Genomic DNA, 20,208 nt, shown 5'->3' with positions numbered 1-20,208 from the left:
TGATAAAAGGTATAGGAATGGTGTACAGCCTAAGTCAGGGATTCTAATCTCTAATATAATAAATTATAAAATACTCAAGCGGAAACAACAATGCAAACGCTGCGCACATGAAATATACAATTTCATTTACGCAAAAACCGACGTGAGCAAATTGTTACATAACAAATTTTATGGATAATGCGGTCACGTGTCTGGGTTGGTGATTTCGGCTGCCATGCACTTCGTTTGATTTACGTTGAACATTATTCCCGACACTAAGGCCGTCAGTCGAATCTACAACTTGCGGACCTATTACATTGCATGATGATATTGCAGTACAATATGTGCTGAAAATTTAAAGTTCATTTAAGCCTTAAAACACACATTGGTATATTTGTAAGGTATAGAGAGTTCTTGAAAAATTGTAAAAGGAACACCACGATAAAAAAGGTCGAAGAACACTGCTTTAGGGTACATGGTTATTTCTCTGTGACACCTTGCGATTCGAGATTGAGCTTCTTCTTGCCATGCACAGCAAAGTAAAAATTTGAATGTTAATTATATTGTTCAATCAAAACGGCAACGGTAATTTAACGAGCAACAGTCGACAACATCCGGAACCAGGAGTCGCTATAGTACAAATCTTTAAAGCGTATAATGAATTATGTTCGAATTGCAGACATGAGTGACTCTTTTATATAGCAAAATGCAGTAATATTCAAACGGTAATTTTGGATCAAAAGCATTACAGGCAAAAAGTGCGTCACTAATATTTTCCCGCGACATAATAGGTTACAGAACCGACGCGTTGAGAGTATGTGAAAAATTGGTTGCTTTGAACATTATTCTCGTTGACGCTAAGGTCGTCAGTCAAATTTACAACTTGCGGATACATTGCATGATGATATTGCAGTACAATATGTGCTTAAAATTTAATGTTTATTTGAGCCTTAAACACACATTGGTATATTTGTGAGGTATAGAAAGTTCTTGAAAGTTGTAAAAGGTATACCACGATAAAAAAGATTGAAGAACACTGCTTTAGGATACATGGTTATTTCTCTGTGACATCTTGCGATTCGAGATTGAGCTTCTTCTTTTCATGCACACCAAAGTAAAAATTTGGATGTTAATTATATTGTTCAATCAAAACGGCAACGGTAAATTAACGAGCAACAGTCGACAACATCCGGAATCAGGAGTCGTTATAGTACAAATCCTTAAAGCGTTGTATTATATGTTCAAATTGCAGACATGAGTGACACAAGCTCATTTATATTACTCTTTTAAATAGCGAAATGCGGTATTAATCAAACGGTAATTTTGGATCAAAAGCATTACAGGCAAAAAGTGCGCCATTAATATTATCCCGCGACATAATAGGTTACAGAACCGACGCGGTGAGAGTATGTGAGAAATTGGTTGCTTATGACAAAAAAAGAAAATTGCTGGCATTATTAACCTACCGTATTTCTACATCAAAGTGACTGATTGTATAAAGAATTTTAAGATGCCAAACACCTCATAAAAATGTGAAAATTTTAAGCAGAAGTAGTAAGTTATAACCATGTGCAGTTATAGTTAATTTGGAATTATTCAGAATGTGGCACCAGAGGTTAAAAGTAGTTTTGAGTACTGATTTATTGTTATACTCATTTTTTATTTCCTTATTTTTTGATAATGTTTCAAAAAATTGAGTTGAAAATAGAAGTAATGGTTACAGACACTAATATGGAAGCATCAACTTTGCCTGTTACTTATCGATCTCGATCGGTAAGTATGTGGATAGGTATTTGTCTGTTAGACACTTTTGTATGTTACGCGATATCTGAAGAAAGCGAGGTGAATTATGTCGTATAATTAGCGAGATCGATAAGTCGGCGGTCTCTCATCACTATCTAGTTCAACTGCACTAACGAGTAATTCTAATGGCAGATAAGTATAGGATTGAGTGTATCGATCGGTGTCATTACTTTTACGCAAAACCTATATTGCATGTTTAAATAACTAGATAGCGATCGGAGACCGCCGATTTATCGATCGTTCGCAGCGACGAAAGTTAGGGGATCCCCGCTTTCGTGAGATATCGCGTAACATACGAAAGTGTCTAACAGACAAACAAACAGACAAATACCTACGGTATCGCCATCATACACTGAAATATAAAATATATACTTCTGAGAAGGGGCAAAAAAATATATCAAACAACCACCCCGCTAACGCTCTCGAACTAGATATCGATCGGAGACCGCCGACTTATCGATCGTTCGCAGCGACGAAAGTTAGGGGATCCCCCCAAAACAGAAACGGCTGTTTCGATTCCTTCGCTCTGACTCAATAGCGACACACATGTCACATCCCTAATTAATTAATACCTCGCTAATAATACGAAATAATTCATCCAAAAGCAATAGGCTTCTGGTCCGAAATATGATGCACATGCGAAATTTGGAGCTTTCGCGAGATAGTAACATACAAAAGTGTCTAACAGACAAACAAACAGACAAATACCTATCAACATACTTACCGATCCAGATCGATAAGTAACAAAATACGGTATATAAAACAGGTGAATATTCTAATATGGGAATGCTCATTGACGGGAACAAGAAAGAAATGGAGCAGTAAACTGAAGCCAGTCTCTAATACCGCTGCTTCCATTTGTGTTCAAAGTATATATGTTTTTTGAACTCAATTTTGATTCTATATGCTTGGGCATTGTCAGGATTTTAAAGCCAAGACCTTATGAAATTTTTCTGGGTGGGTATAGTTAGTTTATAAGATTTCATCTAAACATAGATAGTTTCTAAGTTTCTCCCAACTGAGCTGAATAAAAGTCGAGTTGAATTTCCTACTTGATGGATATATGCTTAAAAAAATGTTGCGACAAGCACTGAACCCTGGGGCATCCCTACAAAAAACAAATTGTGATTCTCTGTTGAGTTGATACCATCCCGATAACTTGTAAAACATTTTCTGGCTGTGCCACGAATTTTTAGTTCGCTAATAAATATTTTATGATCAAAAGGGAGTATCAAATGCTTTCTTTAGATTCAAGAATATGCTACAAACCACTGATTCCTTAACTATGATGATATTCTTATTTTTATTACACTATCTATAATTGCATGTTTTGTTGGATGATGATTCTGAAATCGAAATGGATCCAATTTATCTAAGAACTTCCGGAGCTGCAAGCATTAACCTTCTTAAAAATAACTGAAAAGAACAACAATTGGAATCCTCTTTCTCATTTCCAGCCTTTGTCAGCCATAACCATTTTTAGATGGTTAGGAAAAACATTTAGGAACACAGATTAGTTGAATAGTTCTGTGTGCTGAACTGATGGTACTATCAAGAGGCCTTAGAATCTTAGATGATAAGCTGGTGTGCGACCGTACCCTGTTGTTTGTTTATTTTTAGAGAACTTATAATATTTTCTATTTCGATCACTGATGCATCTTCCATGAACATGGGCGATATATTTGGAACATCAAAGTCTGCGTCAAAGTTAATCATATCGCGTTTTACAATTCATAGTGATTATGTGACAATGCATGATTGAGTTGGACCTGATAAAGATATTGAAATTAAATATTGATCAGCCATACAATTCTGCCAAATAATCGTCTAAATGGCCTTTTGAGGTGTATGAGAATAAATAGTCTATGATTCAATGAGTTTCTAGAATTGCATCTGATTCTAGTTTTCTGTCCAAAAATATGCACACCCATTTACAATGATATTTGATCAAATTGAGCAAACTGCTGAGCAGCCATTTTGCTAGTATAATATTAAACATCGTCTTCATACACAAAAAGTAAATCTACGATAGTTTTTGTATATCAGACAATTTCGTTGTAGAAATTCTAGGGCTACCCTTTCACATGTAGATACTACTATGTGTGGTTAAAAGCTTCTCATACATTCTGGATTTCTTACATACTCTAGCATTATACAGCAGGTTTTACCGATAATTAGTGAGATTTTTATTGATATACGATGATATCATCCTTTATGTTCGAAGTTATGTAATATCATTTATTTGTTTCTATTCGTGAATCTCATAATTATAAGTCTAATAGAGAAGTTTGAAATGTCTACGGGAGAGAGCGTAATGGTAGAATATCCCACGAGAGTCAGGCTCGCCCTACAAATCTAACCATAGTTCGCACAAATAATAACATTACTGAAATTATGGGCATTTTGGGTCGAACCCCCCCGTAAATTTCCTCCCATACTTAACCATCGCAAAGTTTTCGGTGTTTCGGTGTTTTCAAATATTGCTTCAAACCATTATTCTGATTCATAGCATTCAACAATCTGTTTTGTAACAGTACCGGTGAAGAATTTTAGCCTAGTCTATTGCAGCCATTTCTACACTAATTTTTTATTACTGCAGTTAAACTGAAACTTCTGAGAAGACAAAGTGATCATTGAATTATTTGATTTACATTTAAATATCCGAAACTAAATCCAGAACTAAAAATTAACGAATAGATTTCAAAAATCGTCACTCTTTGCGTCTTGCTGATTGGCCAATGTCCCGAAGTAAACAAGGAAGTCGATGCTCGGGGAAACATCCATTCAGTTTCAATTTCTAGAAACATTCTGTATCACACATAGCAATTTTTAGAACATCAGTTCTCTTAGAAACTCGCGTTTTGCGGCCTCCGGCCAAACCACCTGTTGCTGTCAAACTTGGCAATTACAAATTTCGGCGCTCCGAAAGTATTCGTACCAAGATGACGCACAACCTGAACCCTAACCTGGCACGCATACTATTTTCAGGTTGTGCGACATTTCGTACACACCTGAATTTCAGTACCCCTCCTTTGAAAATTCCTGGCTACGCCCCTGATGCTTGGTCTTGTTTCGTTTATTCGATAATTGTGGTTTTAGTTTGCAGAAATAGAATACTATCAGTTTTCCTGCGATATACATCACTGGTTCACCACTATTCTGTTTTGATAGAGTTCCAATGACGCAAGGTTTTTTATGAAGAAATTTGTAACCTTTTGGGCTTTAGGCCATGCAATTTGTTAGTGTATCGTAATTAGCGGTTTCTTGTTGTCTTGCTGCATCACCCAAACACCAAAATGCCGTGTTTTTTCCACAAAGCCCACACTTTTCGATTAAACCCAAACTATAATTATCGGAATTTATTTGTTTATTTATTTAGATTGAGCCATCTACACAAAATTTTAGTTAGGCCGATTGTACATACATCACCAATTATTATTCCGTAGTGTCCCGAGGATATAAGTTAACGTTTCACAAGGCACACAGATTGAATCTTATCAAAATTGGTATTCAAGCCCATAAAACCGTTTATCATATCCGGACAATGACCCATCCCATGCACGTCATTCGTCCGTCATTGTAATTTGATTTGATCTGCAAAACTAGTAAATATAAGTGCTGAATGCATTATGTTTGGTTAATCATTCGTAGCGGTAGACTTACACAATAGTGATACGCAGAATAGTGGAACGATAATGCAGTGCAAATGTTAGTTAGTGGACGAACTGAAATCTAGTTTTGATAGATATAGACTATGGTGTGTATGATAAAATAGGAAACTCATAGCATCCTAAATTTCTGTTAAATAACTAGTAGGCCACCAAACACTACAAAATGTTAGTTTTATGCCATTATAATTTTAAGTAAATATAACATTATCATGACGCATCTTTTGTATCAATTACATTCACTAATACCTTTTAGTCTTATGATTGAAAATTTCAGTTAAAATGTAAAATTATCGACCGCCAGCGAAAACGAGTAGTAGGCTACACACTTTAGAAATTGAAGCAATTGTATTATCGTCATCGCTATATAATGATTGCTGAATTGCGAATTAATTTTCAAATCTCCCAGGAGATCTGGAGTTGGCTTCGCATAAGAAATCTTTGACCTGTTGGAAGCTGGATGAATAAAATTCTTAATTCTCAAAACAATTTTAACATGCGTACACATTCATTTGCCAATGGATACAAGTTGAACTACGTAGAAGTCAATGTTTTAATTAGAACAGCGAATCATGATTAAGCTATCCTTGGATGGGATCGAGAAGTGTATAAAAGTGGTTATAGCATTAGAAGCCCAAATTCATACTTTCTATTCATGTATTGGCGACCTATTTTTAATCCAATGCGATGCAATCATTGTCTTTACAAATTAATTAGTCATAACACAATTATTTGTTACATGAAAGTTAGATGCAGTCGATAAACACTTGTCTGATCTGATATTGACAATGACAATATGATACGTTATAACAGCATAACAGTAAGAAGTTCGTCCGAGCTAACTTGTTCAGAACAAATGAAACATGCAGTCAGACTTTCAGAGCCTTAATTAGTTTTGCTCACAAGCGGAGTAGCCTCTCTACAGCCTCTGTACTTTAATGAAACGTCGAGGCAAACGTTTAATACCCATGATGCAACTTTCATTATTTAGTGTTTCGTGTATGAATGGATAATTACTGAATTACTTTTATCAATATGGATTCTACGACGACTGCATCCACGAATACAGACTTAATTCTGAGACTGAATGGCGTTGATATCGCAGTGATTGTAATCTATTTTGCTTTGGTAATGGGAGTTGGAATATGGGTAAGTATGAAATTCTAAAGTGTGTTTAACTCTGTTATTCTCCTGCTCCGTCTTTGACTCCGTTCTTATCGTTATGTACGACGGATATTAGAAAAACAATGTTTTTACTATCAGAAAATGTAGCAAATTTTTGGGACTTCAATTATTGTCATTCTGACAACTAACTCAAAATAATTAACTTGATTTATATTAATATAAAATAGATAAGCCATTTATTAGAAAGATGTTCGTGCCTTGATGTCATTTTAAAACGAGATAAAGTTCCACATAACAAATAACTCAAGAAATTAACAACAATATCAAAAACGCTTGTTGGTCAATACTATTACCAGAACTAGACGTCATTGTTAAACTTATATGGATCTGCATATACTTCTGTGTATTTGCTAAATGGGCCATCAGACAGACTTACCTTTTTATTGATGATCTATTCCAGCTATAAACTAACACGTAATATTTTTTGATTTTGTCAGGCAATGATTCGCGCTAACAAGGGAAATGTACAAGGATACTTTCTTGCTGGGCGAAATATTGCTTGGTGGGCCGTAAGTTAAATTACAAGTTTTTGTGCGTGTGATTACTTTTATCTTTTGTAAATCTTGTTTGATTGATTTTTACTGGTTGAAAAAAAAACCTAATTTTAATCACTGTATATATATATATATATGTAATCTCTGCAGTGCACCCGCGGTACGTTATTTTTTGACGGTATTCGCCATTCAAGCTCACCGTAGGTTAGTGTATTAGTTGCTAGTCCGGTTAAAAAGTAAATTGAATTTTAAGGCTAGTCTTTCGTTGCATTTGTTAACAATTAACCTTTCATTCTGTTACTTGTAGGTAGGTGCTTCATTATTTTCGAGCAACATCAGCAGTATTAGCATCATCGGAATGGCTGGATCCGGAGCGTCGACTGGAATTGCCGTAGCAGCATATGAACTCAATGTATGGAATTATATTCTGAACTATCTTTTTTTCTTATATATACATGCTCTATCTTTGTCCAGAGGGTTAATGTACCGCTGAAACCTACTTGATGCATTTATGATAACGGAAAATTGTAATCGGTTGTTTTGATTACTTCCATACTCGTTCATTACTTGTCGCGACGGAAATTCAACACTTTCCCACCCACATTATAGCGTCATATGTCCAAACGACTTTGTTTTGAACCATGATCTTGGTGAATAAATGCCTCAGAGTAATACCAATATTGCTTTGTTATGTTCCATTACATTTGTTTTGAACCCACTTACATTTGAACCCGTAATTTGAACCCACGACAAATGCACCCATGAATTTTTTTTTACTGATATTTGAACCCATGCTAACCCTAACCCATGGATTTTAGTACCCTCATACAGATTGAACCCGCGGATATACAGGTGCAAATGTATGGGTTCAAATGTACGGTCACCCTTTGTTATAATTATAAAATGGTGTTCTGTTATATTGTTACTAACATGCGGCCATATCGGGACAATGGCTATACTACTATTTAACATGGATTCACTTTCTCGACTGAATTCTGCAAATCAAGAATGTAGGCGACATTATGGTGTTCATGATACAAAATTTGTTGTATAAGCAATACCAATGTTTCATAAAAGACTATAGTAAAAATTCAATTCATTTTACAGAATCATAAAAAAATAACTCAAATTTATTCATTTCTTTTCATTCACTCTCTCATCAATTCACTGCCACTAACGTTGATGCATTTATTTATTTCTTCATTATTTTAGGGCCTCTTTGTTCTGATTCTACTAGGCTGGATCTTTGTTCCGGTTTATTTGGCTTCGGGGATTTTCACGATGCCAGAATATTTGAAACGAAGATTTGGAGGGGAGAGGATACGACTTTATTTAGCATGTAAGAAGATTATCTTTTGGACTTATTCAGATTTTCGTCACTGTAAATTGCTTCAAATTTTTATTTTCCAAGAAGCGAATCACTGTACTATTTGGCTCACAAAAATACCCATGAGATTTGAAATCAAGATGTGTATTCGGCTATGCCAACACAGCTGAGTCTAACACTTCAAGGGACAAAGTTTCACCGCTGGTCCATCGCGCCGCAAATCTATAAATAAGAAAATGATTTCCACCACATCAAACAATATTTTCTCATACTACAATTATTAGGGAATTGATCTGATGCGCATAGGTACCAGTACGGCTAGGGCTCAAAGCAAAACATCGAGTTTTATGAAAAATCGGCGCACAAAAGATTGGCCCGCTAGTTGCGGAGTAAAGCGATGTTTACAAATAACAAGAAACCCAACAACAACAACTAAGCAAAATGATCCATATACCCACTTCGCGTTCAACAAGTTTTGTTCAAAATTATAACCAGCAAATGCAAAGCCGAACTTTTTTTGATGAAAGTTTTGTTCATCTGAATCAATCATTCGCATGGCTACGGTACTAACACTCATTCACATGTAATTTCATGACTTAGCTTGTGTTGCCCTACTTACCAACTTGATGTTTAGCAGATGTGGAATTTTAAAATCTATTAATGGCATCAAAAAATAGGAGATTGTTAGTTATAAAATGTCAAATAATTTCATTCATAATTTTCAGATAATTCCAAAAATTATGAAATAAATGAAGCCAATAAGTTATAAATGGCCTAGCCTAGAAGATTTACCACAAACGTCAAAGAACTGTGAAACTGAGTTGTAATAGTAGGTAACGTACCGCAGCCGCTGTTGAAAGAGTGGCAGCAATTAGTTGTCACAAATTACTGCCATCAAATAAGTGAACTATTGAAAGATTTAAAATTTAAAATAACGAATATATATGCCACATATTCTATTGAAAGTTAAAAATGCTCTTTAATCACACGCATTCGGGGTGATAGGTCAAGTATTACAAGATTTAAACTGACGAATAAATCACATGTACTGTTGACAAGTAAAAATAGACTCTTTTAACACGTATTCGGCCTGTGATAATTATTGGCTAGGGCCCAGTGGTTCCCAAACTTTTTGAAAAAAATTCCATGACGGACCCCTCGCAATTTTTTCAATGATATCCGGTCTTGTGCACCAAAACATCAAAAGATCACAAAAAATCAATGCGTCGTATAGTGGAACGAACAAAAGAGTATAAAGCGCAACTCTAATGACATGTGTGAGTGTGACATCCAGTCTGTTACGATATTTGGAAAAAGGACAGCGTCAGCTACGGCACTGCAGTTAGTATATCTGTGGTGGCATGAATTGAACTCTCACTGTGATATAACAGGCCCACAGCTCTGTGACATTACAATGGGGCAGCGTGATCGAAACATATAGTAAAGAATTAGTGTCTCTAGTGGTGATTGCAAAACAGCAAAAGGCGACAAATGTGTATTTGTTTAGGCACTCAATTTTTGTATTATCAAGCTGATAGCCATATTACAGATTTGTTTCGCGGACCCTCCAAAAGTGTTTCACGGACCCCAAAAGGTCCGGCTGTTCGTGCAATAGTTCAATTGTCTTGTTAAAGAAACATTATTTATTTAATAAAATAATTGTATGACTATAAATGCATATAAAAGCAAACCTGATACTGGAAAAAAATATGACAGAGTAGCAAGATTATTAATAGTGACAAACCTAATTGGTATTTGATAATATTTAAACAAATTATATATTCATTAAATTTTCGTAACTCCTGTACTGATCTAATTCTAGCGGAACCCACGTAACCCCGATTGAACTCATTGGTCTACACAGAGGCTTGTTTGAAATAGCGTTAAAGTACATGATAAAATAAACCAGAGGGTCAAATGTGAGAAAACAAGCGTCATGATCGCGATAACTAAACAATATGTTAGTACATTTCATAGTGAACGTTAGTTAAATTTCCTCTACATATTCTATTGGATAGTTACTGTAGGGTGCGATGTTGATCCCCTGAAACTCCGACGCGTGCCGAGACTGGGCTACTTAAAATTCCGCTATGATTTCTCTGATAACAACGAGTAAAATCCTTTTTCTATTTGTATTATTTAATCTTTATTTGAGAACGACATAACGACAATTAAATCAATCAGAATAACAGTGAAATAACCTAACGTTTTTTCAAAGAAACTGTTATACCTTTATTTTCCAGGTCTATGTATGATATTGTACATGTTTGCAAAGATATCAACAGACTTATACTCAGGGGCAATTTTTATTCAACAATCAATAGGATGGAGTCTATATCCATCTATAATTGGGCTTCTCGTAATTACTGTGATTTTCACTATAACGGGTAAGCAATTTCTCTTATCATAAAAAAATGTGTTACATTCTAAGATATACGTAGACTCATTGTTTAGTCACAAGCAGTTTTACTAAAATGTAGAGCTCGCAATAAAGAACGACGAAGGAATACAAACAAGGTTTTTATATGTATTTCATTCCTTATAAAATAAATATGTTGCTTCATCAAGAAAACAGCCGCCAAGCGAATTAGTTACTTATTCCAAATACCAATCTACTCACTGTGTCGTTGTTTGTGTCATTTGCTGGGTCTCTAATGAAAATACAATTCAGTAACCACTTCATATTTTCAAAATGTCGATATGTATTTTAGCAATGTATATGATATTAAAAAAATGACGATTTTCTTGACCTCAAAGTCTTCATAATTTTTGACCTCCAGAAATGATTCATATGAACCTCAAAGCTATTTTTTTTTAATATAAACCCAGTTTTGACGGATCATTACGGACTACAGTTAGTCCGTGATATTGAGTGTAATATTAGTGTGTAAATTTCGTATTTTAGGTGATTTGAGAACGATTAATTGAACACAGGTCTATCATACAAGCGTAAAGGTGTATGAGAGTGTTTGAGATTGATTTACACATAATATATTATGTATTATGTGTGTACAGATGAAGAATGGTTTAAAAAGAAATTAACGAAACACGTAATCGGAAGTTCGATTTCATTTAAACAAATAGGCATTTGAATATTTAGCTTCCATCACGATATTTGTTAAATTTGAAGCTCTCCAACAGTTTATAGTATAAAACATGATAATAATCATTTAATAACATTTTGTCTAATTATCGTTTTTCAACAAGAAATCTTAAAATTCTAGGAGGTCTAACTGCAGTAATATTCACGGACACTCTGGAAACAGTGATTATGCTTGGAGGATCAATTGTTCTTATGATAATGGGTATTTTTAATTTCTCTTAGCTATATTTGTGTTCCAGTTATAAAATACACATAATCTTTGGGGGATTAAAATAAAGATGACAAAAAAGAGAATGTTTTGTTCAGATGTAATTTATTATATTACTGTAGTGTAGAGATTATGACGATTCGCAATATGTCCAAGGCGATAATAAGTGGGCGATAGATTAATTCGATTCATGTTATAAAAAAGTGTTGCAAATACAACAGTAGTTTTATTATAGAATTTTACTTTTCCAGCATTCATCGAAGTTGGAGGATATTCTGGTCTTCAAGAAAAATGGGATGATGCTATTCCAGCCGATGCTAACGGGTCATGTGGTATTCCACCCGATAATGCGTTTCACTTATTCCGAAAAGCATCTGATCCAGACTATCCTTGGCCAGGAGTTGTTTTTGGAATCAGTATTTTATCCACGTGGTATTTTTGCACAGATCAGGTAAATTTATGTAATAAACTATAATTTTGTACATAAATTGGAGAAAGTACGAACAGGGTGTGTAGAAAGCTAATTAAATAAGTTCGGATGGTATTTCTACAAAATATTTATAAAAATGCATTTTTCAAGTGCTGATATAAGTGAAAATGGGTAAATGATTTTTTTGTTTTTATGTGTTTATTTATTATGTTTTTCTTACTTTTTTATGATTTTAATAATATTTTGTTTCCATTTTTCCCCTTGAAACAGAGCATTACATTATATATATATAATATTTATACCAACACTTATTTCAGGTTCTTGTACAACGTTCTTTAGCTTCTAAGAATTTATTACACGCAAAAGGCGGATCTGTATTAGCAGCATTATTAAAGATAACTCCTCTCTTTTTAATGGTTATGCCGGGAATGATAAGCCGAGTACTATTTGCAGGTATTTAGTTCAATTGCTGTTGTTGTTTTTTTCGTTCCTGTCAAGGAATTATCGTATCAGATGAACTGAATAAAATTATTGCTTTGATTTATTGATATTATTATGCAGTGATACTTCGGTAGTCAAACATAATTCGTTCGTAGTTGGTGTATGACTACCGATTTGTTCAAGTAACGAAACTTTGTTTTCCATAAGAAACAATGATAATTATTTTATATCGTATTTACGCATTCCAAAATAACCAAAATCAAGAAATAGTGTACCTAAACAACAGTAATTATTTAAATGCGTACATAAAGGTGAAAATATAAAATATTTTGTATCAGTTACTGTATGTTCAAGCAAATTTCTGTCAGCTCTATGGGGTTCCTATTTTTTTTTGTCCGATGACGTCATCAAGAATTGCGCGCTTTGTGGTTGTTGCGTTTTCGCGTTGATCTTGAAGATTGCCGTATCGATAGTCTACTGTGACAAGTTGTATACCCGTACGATTTCGTTTTGGTTTTCATGTCCATATATTTGAGCATCTCTCTCTTGGTGAATGGTGAACAGGCAGCGGAGATGCGCGGTTCGGGTGACGTCATCTCACTCGGCAGCGCGCTCGGTTGTTCGAGCACCAAATTTCCGTTTGAGTACCGGAGCATTTTTGACTAGAATTGTTTGTTCGACTTCCGAATTGTTCGACTATCGATTCGTTCAACCACCGAAGTATTACTGAATAGCAATGTTAAAAAGTAATATATGTAACCTAAGCTAAACGTAGCTGTATAAAAAGTCGAATAAGAATGGGACTAATTCAATTTTCTAAAATGATTCATTTTACACAATGTCTTATAAACAATTCTAATATTTTACATATTCGGCAAATATCTATTTCGTTTTTTCATGGCGACTGCTGATATGATAGCGTATCTTTATTGTCCAAATATATTGTAGTAGTCAGTGATATAATAATTTACAAAGAAAAAAACTTTATTACAGATCGAGTTGCTTGCGTTACACCTGAAGCGTGTATTGAAGCATGTGATAATGCAGCTGGATGTACCAACATAGCTTACCCAATACTAGTTCTTGAAATCATGCCGCAGGTTGGTTGAGCAACAATGCTAGATTAAACAAGCTGTATTAAACGGTTGTTTAAATATTTTGCTATTTATAGTACCAGGGTTGCCCAATTCAAATGAGAACGTGTGACAAAGTTTATAAAATAATCATCTAGCGTGCTACGTGACGTTTGAATAAATGTGGGTATTGTAAAGGAAAGTCTGTGAAGCACGTAACAACAAAGTTTAATAAAACATATAATAATGAATAAAAAATTAACTGGAACAATTTAATGCCAAATGTCATAAACATATTGATTTGAAGACGTTTTTATTGGACAAAATTCGAAATGTTGGGCTTCAAAAAAGAAATAGCGATGCGCAACCCCGAATCTAAATGTTCATCTGTTAACCGAGTCCGTAACTGAGATTTGATTATATTAATGATTGAGCCTGCTTTTGTTTGTTTTTCCAAACTGTTGTCAAATCAGACATTAACTCTACTTGTTAGTTTCTGTTTCTGCTAGAAGCAAAATCTAGGAATGTGCGAACCAACTTGACGATTCAAATTATTACGGCATAAACGAGATTTATTACGGTTTACACTAAATAGTAACCTGACCGTTTGCTACTGTTGGTTTGCCTAATTACTTATTTTTACCTACTACATTTTAATAGCAGGTCCACGGACTAGCAATGTGTGGATAAAGACAGTTATTTAATATTTTTTTGATATAAACGTGATTTGTTAAGATTTATTATAAATACAAAAATTACTTTTTATGAAATCGTTCGCGTACCACGTTCGGGCATACCAGATTAACTACGCGAACCCTGTGTTGTGCGCCCCTGGTCTTATGCAATGGCATTAAAATGGGATAAATTTGATATCGTTATATATATTTATATCTCGTATAAGATGATTTGAATTTTAATCAAGAATATTAAGCCTGTATTCTTTACTTTATTCTAAGCAATCTTAGCTTATACGAATGCATTGGTCTTTTTCATATATGCCAATTAATGATATGTTCTAATAAAAAAAACGTCATGATTTATTACACTTATAAAAACTAACCCAGGCACAAATAATTAGTTCGAATAACATGCCATTTATCCAACATTTGATATTGAATTAGGTGATATTGGTAATATACAGCATTATGCTTCCAATACAGTGTAAAGTGTTTGTTTAATTCTTACATCAGCATTTGAACTTTGAATAGCTTTGAATATCCCAATCTCATGGAAGAATTTCACATGTATTTAATATTTGCGTATATCTTTCAGTCTGTTTGCCCTAGCGATAAAAAGTATGTTTCTCACCATGCCGGATATTTACCCAATGCATATGAGCCAACATTGAAAGTTGATTTGCGAAATCTATTTTCTAGACATATGTACATGACTTTGGTTATAGTCATAGATATCCTATATATATATATATATGGCTTGATATTATTATTATTAACAATAATAATTAGTTCATCTGTATGACTCTTAATAAAAAAGCAATACAAAATTGAACCGCCCAAAAATACAAGGATAAAGTGGGCCTACATTGTTGATATATTTCAATTACATTTTGTGCGACCTTCAACGCTAAAGAATAAAAAAAAATACCTGTACCATCAAGTATATTGTTATATAGGTAGAAAATTGGGATAAAATAAATACCCTGATATCTCAAACATTCACATTCCGACTGAGCAGACAAGTGTATCGGAAATAAATACGCAAACTCTCGCAAAAATATTCTCAGTCTTAATATACATTATATTTAATTTTAGGCACGCAATAACAATACTAACTAACACTATTCGCATAAAATCTCAATTTTTTACGAAATTTTTTAGGGTTTGCGTGGTCTTATGATAGCAGCCATGTTGGCTGCCTTGATGTCATCGCTTACTTCAGTGTTCAACAGTGCAGCAACCATTGTATCAATGGATTTGTGGAAAACAATGAGAAAACAAGCGACTGATATTGAACTCATGGTTGTCGGGAGGTGAGTAATAAAGTTAAACACAAGAAAAAAAGCTATTATTAGAATATATGTTGGGAAAAATTTGACTAAATTTCATCCCCTTATTTTTTGTAGAATATTTGTGGTCATACTCGCGGCCGTGAGTATTCTTTGGATTCCTGTTTTATCTGGACTGCAAAGTGGTAAAATGATGGAATACGTCCAATCAATCAGTAGTTTTCTTGCTCCTCCAATTTGCTCAACTTATCTTCTTGCAATATTATGGACAAGAACAAATGAACCTGTAAGCAAATTTAAGGAAATATCATTACTTCGTCGTTAGAACCACTTTTTCATTAATTTATGCAATATCCATATATATAGTTTTCCTAAGATATTACAGCGATAAAATCTTGGGTACTCCCGTAGTGTGTGTACCAGGTTAGGGATAGGGCATTATTTTATTCCGATTTTCCTCATTTAAATTCTATTACAAGTTCGGTGACTGTCTGTGTTAGCCAAGTGAATATACCCCCTGCCCATAGGTTTGAGTCCTTTTACATAACTTGAGGTAAAATAGGCAAACAAAATTAGTTACCTTCATATTGGTGTACACACATTTCTGGAGCGCCTGTATTTTTCATATATACCCAAATAAGGGACTTTAATATTTTTCATTTTAAATTCAATGTTTGTTATGTCAGAAAAGTAACGTAAAATATCATATTTTGAATAAAATCAACCAAATGTTTGTGCATACAGATCTGAGACTAACTCGACATTTTTAATCTGGTATATATTACAAAATGTATCCTTGATGAATGGTGATTAGTAAAAAGCTTTTGTAAACATTATAGTAGCAACTTTACTTCACTAATTATATGTTATGACTATATTTGACAGGGTGCATTTTGGGGCCTTGCAGTTGGTCTTGTATTTGGTCTCACACGGATGTTGATAGAGTTTACGTTGCCAGCACCCACGTGCGGTCATATTGATGGAAGACCTGAAATTTTAACAAAAGTTCCATTTTTGTATTTTGCAATGATATTATTTATGATATCTATGTTTGTTTCCATATTTGTCAGCCTTGTAACTCCTCCGCCATCAAAGGAACAGGTTTGAGATATTGATATTTCATCAAATTAATTTTAGTTTCCATTGTCATTTACCGTGTTTCCCCTGAAAATAATACACTGTCTTATTTCAATTTTCTTCCGCAAAATAACATTAGGACTTATTTTCTTGTATATTCATTTATTATGAACAAATTTACAAAGTAGAAGTTCACGAGATTTTCAAATATAACAAATATGAAAACCGTTATCCATTTACTTATAATCAACACGTTTTAATTTGAAATGACTGCTAAGCATAGTTTATTAATCATTTAAAACGTGTAGTAGAGATTTTGACAATGTATTTTCTTTTTTGTATTCATTTGGTCTTTCCTTTTTTATCTCATTTTATGTATTGACTCCCTAAATTATTATTCATTTTACTCATAGATTCCCGGTCTTACATGGTGGACAAGATATCAAACACCAATTTACGAAACAGATCAAATTGATGATAGCAAGTCGGAAAAGGAAGTTTTAACGTTGAAAAACACGAAAAAAGATAAGATGGCAGGCAGTAGTGGTGAGTATTCAGAGACGCGTTTAAACGTATTTCAACTAGATATTCAAAAAGGAGGATTCAAGGAACAAAAATCGTTTGCATATGTGTAAATTGATTAACAATTTTCTAAAGATGTTTTTCAATATTTTTGCTAAAACTTGAACTGGTCAAATTAATTATGCGCACTAAACAATGAATGTCGGGATCAAATATCAGCGATCTGAATGATTATTTGATAAGGGGATTGTTATACATAGTAAAGTAAAATATAATTATTTTGTCGTATATTTGATCTACTGCACAGAAAAATATAGCGGTACTCCCGTAGTATGTGAATCCAAATGGCCGACACCGGAACGTAGTATGTGTACCAGGTTAAGGTTTGGCCATATTTTCAGTTACAAATACTACGGGAGTCACTTGGCTAGTCCTCGAACTCGTAATAAAACTAAAATAAGGAAAATTGGAGAAATATTATGGCCTAAACCCGACCTGGTACACATACTATGTTCAGGTGCCCGCCATTTTGGTTCATACTACGGGAGCGCTGATATAACATGTCCCATGCGAGTCATTTAGATTTACACCCTCCTGAAACAGTGATTTAAGAAGAGCGACAAAATCAACTCCCTTAGTATTTGTTCCTGGGAGAGTTTCTTTGTTACTTCAAGTCTCTCATAGAATGTCCATTATAAGTTGTCCGGTATAAGTTATCACGAATAAAGCCTTGATATAATTTATTAGTCCGTTCGTTTTGAACATCACAAAAATGTTATCTCATATAATTTATTTTAATTTACTTCAGGCGATGAAATTGTAGTAACAACGCAACCTTGGTGGAAAACTGCTGGAATGTGGATATGCGGTTTTGAGCAAAATAAAACTGAGAACCAACAACAGCATTCTCAAGCTCGTACTCACGTGTCTGGAAAAATCACTTTGTACGAAAATCAAAAATGGGGCGTTTTCGTAAACGTTTGTTGTCTTGCCGTCATGGCCATTGGAACATTCATGTGGGGATATTTTGCTTAATAATAAATGTAAAGAGAAATTGAAAACATGTAGCAGTGTTAAATCGAGATAGAAATGTTTACTAAAATAAAACCATGAATCTATTATAATCATTTCGCTTTAAATTGTAAAATAATGGTTGGCAAGATATCAACTTTAACGTTTAAGGAACGAATAAGACATCAATGCTAAAAAATATGGACAAGAAAGCCAAAGACTATGTCAAAAACTACGAAATTAACGCTGTTGTCTCAGATGCAGTTGTTCAACAGACACATATTGCTTGTTTGTTTCATAATTATGCCTAAACATCAAAAAAATCTTGCGACTGAAGAAATGTACATGCCATATTTGCAGGCTTGTCCATGGGAATGGGAGTCCCATAAGAATCACATGGGAAACGTCCCATGGGATGGGATAGGGACATCACACATTTTTATTTCCAATGGGACACGTGGGACACGAAAACTGTATGATTTTCGGGGAAATGATGGTAAAACATTTCTTTATGGACTTCTTATTCATCTATTTGAGCATATCTCTCTTCTTAGCTATAAAGAGCAATTTTCATTCAACATTAACAATATACTTTGTGAAGGGGCTGATGTACACATTTATAATATTTATGAATATAATGTTAACGAAGTCCGTAAATTTTGTTATTTTGTATGTCTCTTCGTACATGTAGTCCTATTTAGTAGACGCTAAACATAAATTTAACAATTTTTATTGAATTGTATTCCAATGGGAATCCCATGGGATGGGATGAGACAGACATAATTCCTATGGGATGGGATGATAATGGGACAGAAAAGTACGTCCCATGGACAAGCCTGCTATATTTGCTTTGCCATGATAACAATGTGAGGCTGTCTGATCTCGCACTTCAATTTCCATGGTTGCCGGTGCGTAGACTGTGGTGCATGAAGTCGACTTTCTTTTGTTGAAACAGCGATTGTTTGGTATATACCAGTCTGCCTTTACGTACATATTGTGTTATCCTTTAATTTATTTATTAAATATTTAGTTCGATTTTATCTTATTTATCACGTTACTGTTAGACTTCCCCAGGGGCGCCGCTCCTCGTTAACCAGTTTTGGTTTTTCGGCGTCTCCTCTCACCCTGGAATGCGATTTTTTTGTATTTTCTTCAATTTGTGTATGTATAGTTCGTATTTTCAGCATGGTGAAGAAATAAATAACTGATTACTGGCTGACTAAGTCCGCAAAAATAACCAATTTGGAGTTTCAGGGAAAATTTGACATCGATTAGTCCACATAGTTGCAAAGTTTTTCCACACACAACAACAACAACATAGGATACAATAACAACAATTTTTCAAAACGATCTATAGCTTCACTTCTTGTCGAATATTATTATCCCCGTGAAAATTTAGCAAAAATTGGATTGTATGAATACAACATACATCACTTTTTCAACATCAGAGTAGTCTGAGAAAAAAAATTTGATTTATGTTAGCAATGAAATGTCGAACCAGTTTTAAGGGTTCGGACCTTGTCGCAAAGGAATTTGAACATATGATCATTTGTTTTTTGTCTACGGGCACTCAATTGTAACGGGGACTGAAATGTAAATTCTGAGTTGAGCGTTATTTGTAAGTAGTGATGGAGCTGTAAATAATTCTGAAGCGATTGATTGAAGTGATGATTCATCATTCATTCATTGTTGGCGATGCATGGTTCTCTTTTCATGTATGGTGTATTCTATTATTGCATTCAATATAATATCTTCTGGCATAGGGAGGCCGACCACGCAAAATCTATTTAATCAATTTTATTATGTCCTTGATTAGAATGACAACATCAGATTTTTGCAAATCCGATCACTGGATCCATCATTAGTTTTTGTTGCATTTAGATTTTTTTGAAACAATTCCCATACTTACAAACATAGAAAG

The 20,208-nt window shown here is 34.2% G+C and overlaps 1 protein-coding gene across 1 annotated transcript; it reads left to right on the top strand.

The window, feature by feature from the left end:
• The first annotated feature begins 6,451 nt into the window (after positions 1-6,451).
• Positions 6,452-19,862, top strand: LOC120329533 (sodium/glucose cotransporter 4-like). The gene is made up of 14 exons (XM_039396180.2): positions 6,452-6,599; positions 7,073-7,144; positions 7,437-7,541; positions 8,342-8,468; positions 10,700-10,843; positions 11,681-11,761; positions 12,019-12,218; positions 12,515-12,650; positions 13,632-13,738; positions 15,550-15,701; positions 15,795-15,963; positions 16,563-16,778; positions 17,168-17,300; positions 18,085-19,862. The coding sequence occupies exons 1-14, from the start codon at positions 6,486-6,488 to the stop codon at positions 18,309-18,311; spliced, it is 1,983 nt and encodes a 660-aa protein (XP_039252114.2). The 5' UTR covers positions 6,452-6,485; the 3' UTR covers positions 18,312-19,862.
• The last annotated feature ends 346 nt before the right edge of the window (positions 19,863-20,208 follow it).

Source organism: Styela clava, chromosome 12 (assembly GCF_964204865.1).
Source record: "Styela clava chromosome 12, kaStyClav1.hap1.2, whole genome shotgun sequence".
Classification (NCBI taxonomy): domain Eukaryota; kingdom Metazoa; phylum Chordata; class Ascidiacea; order Stolidobranchia; family Styelidae; genus Styela; species Styela clava.
This window is presented reverse-complemented; position numbering and strand designations above follow the sequence as displayed.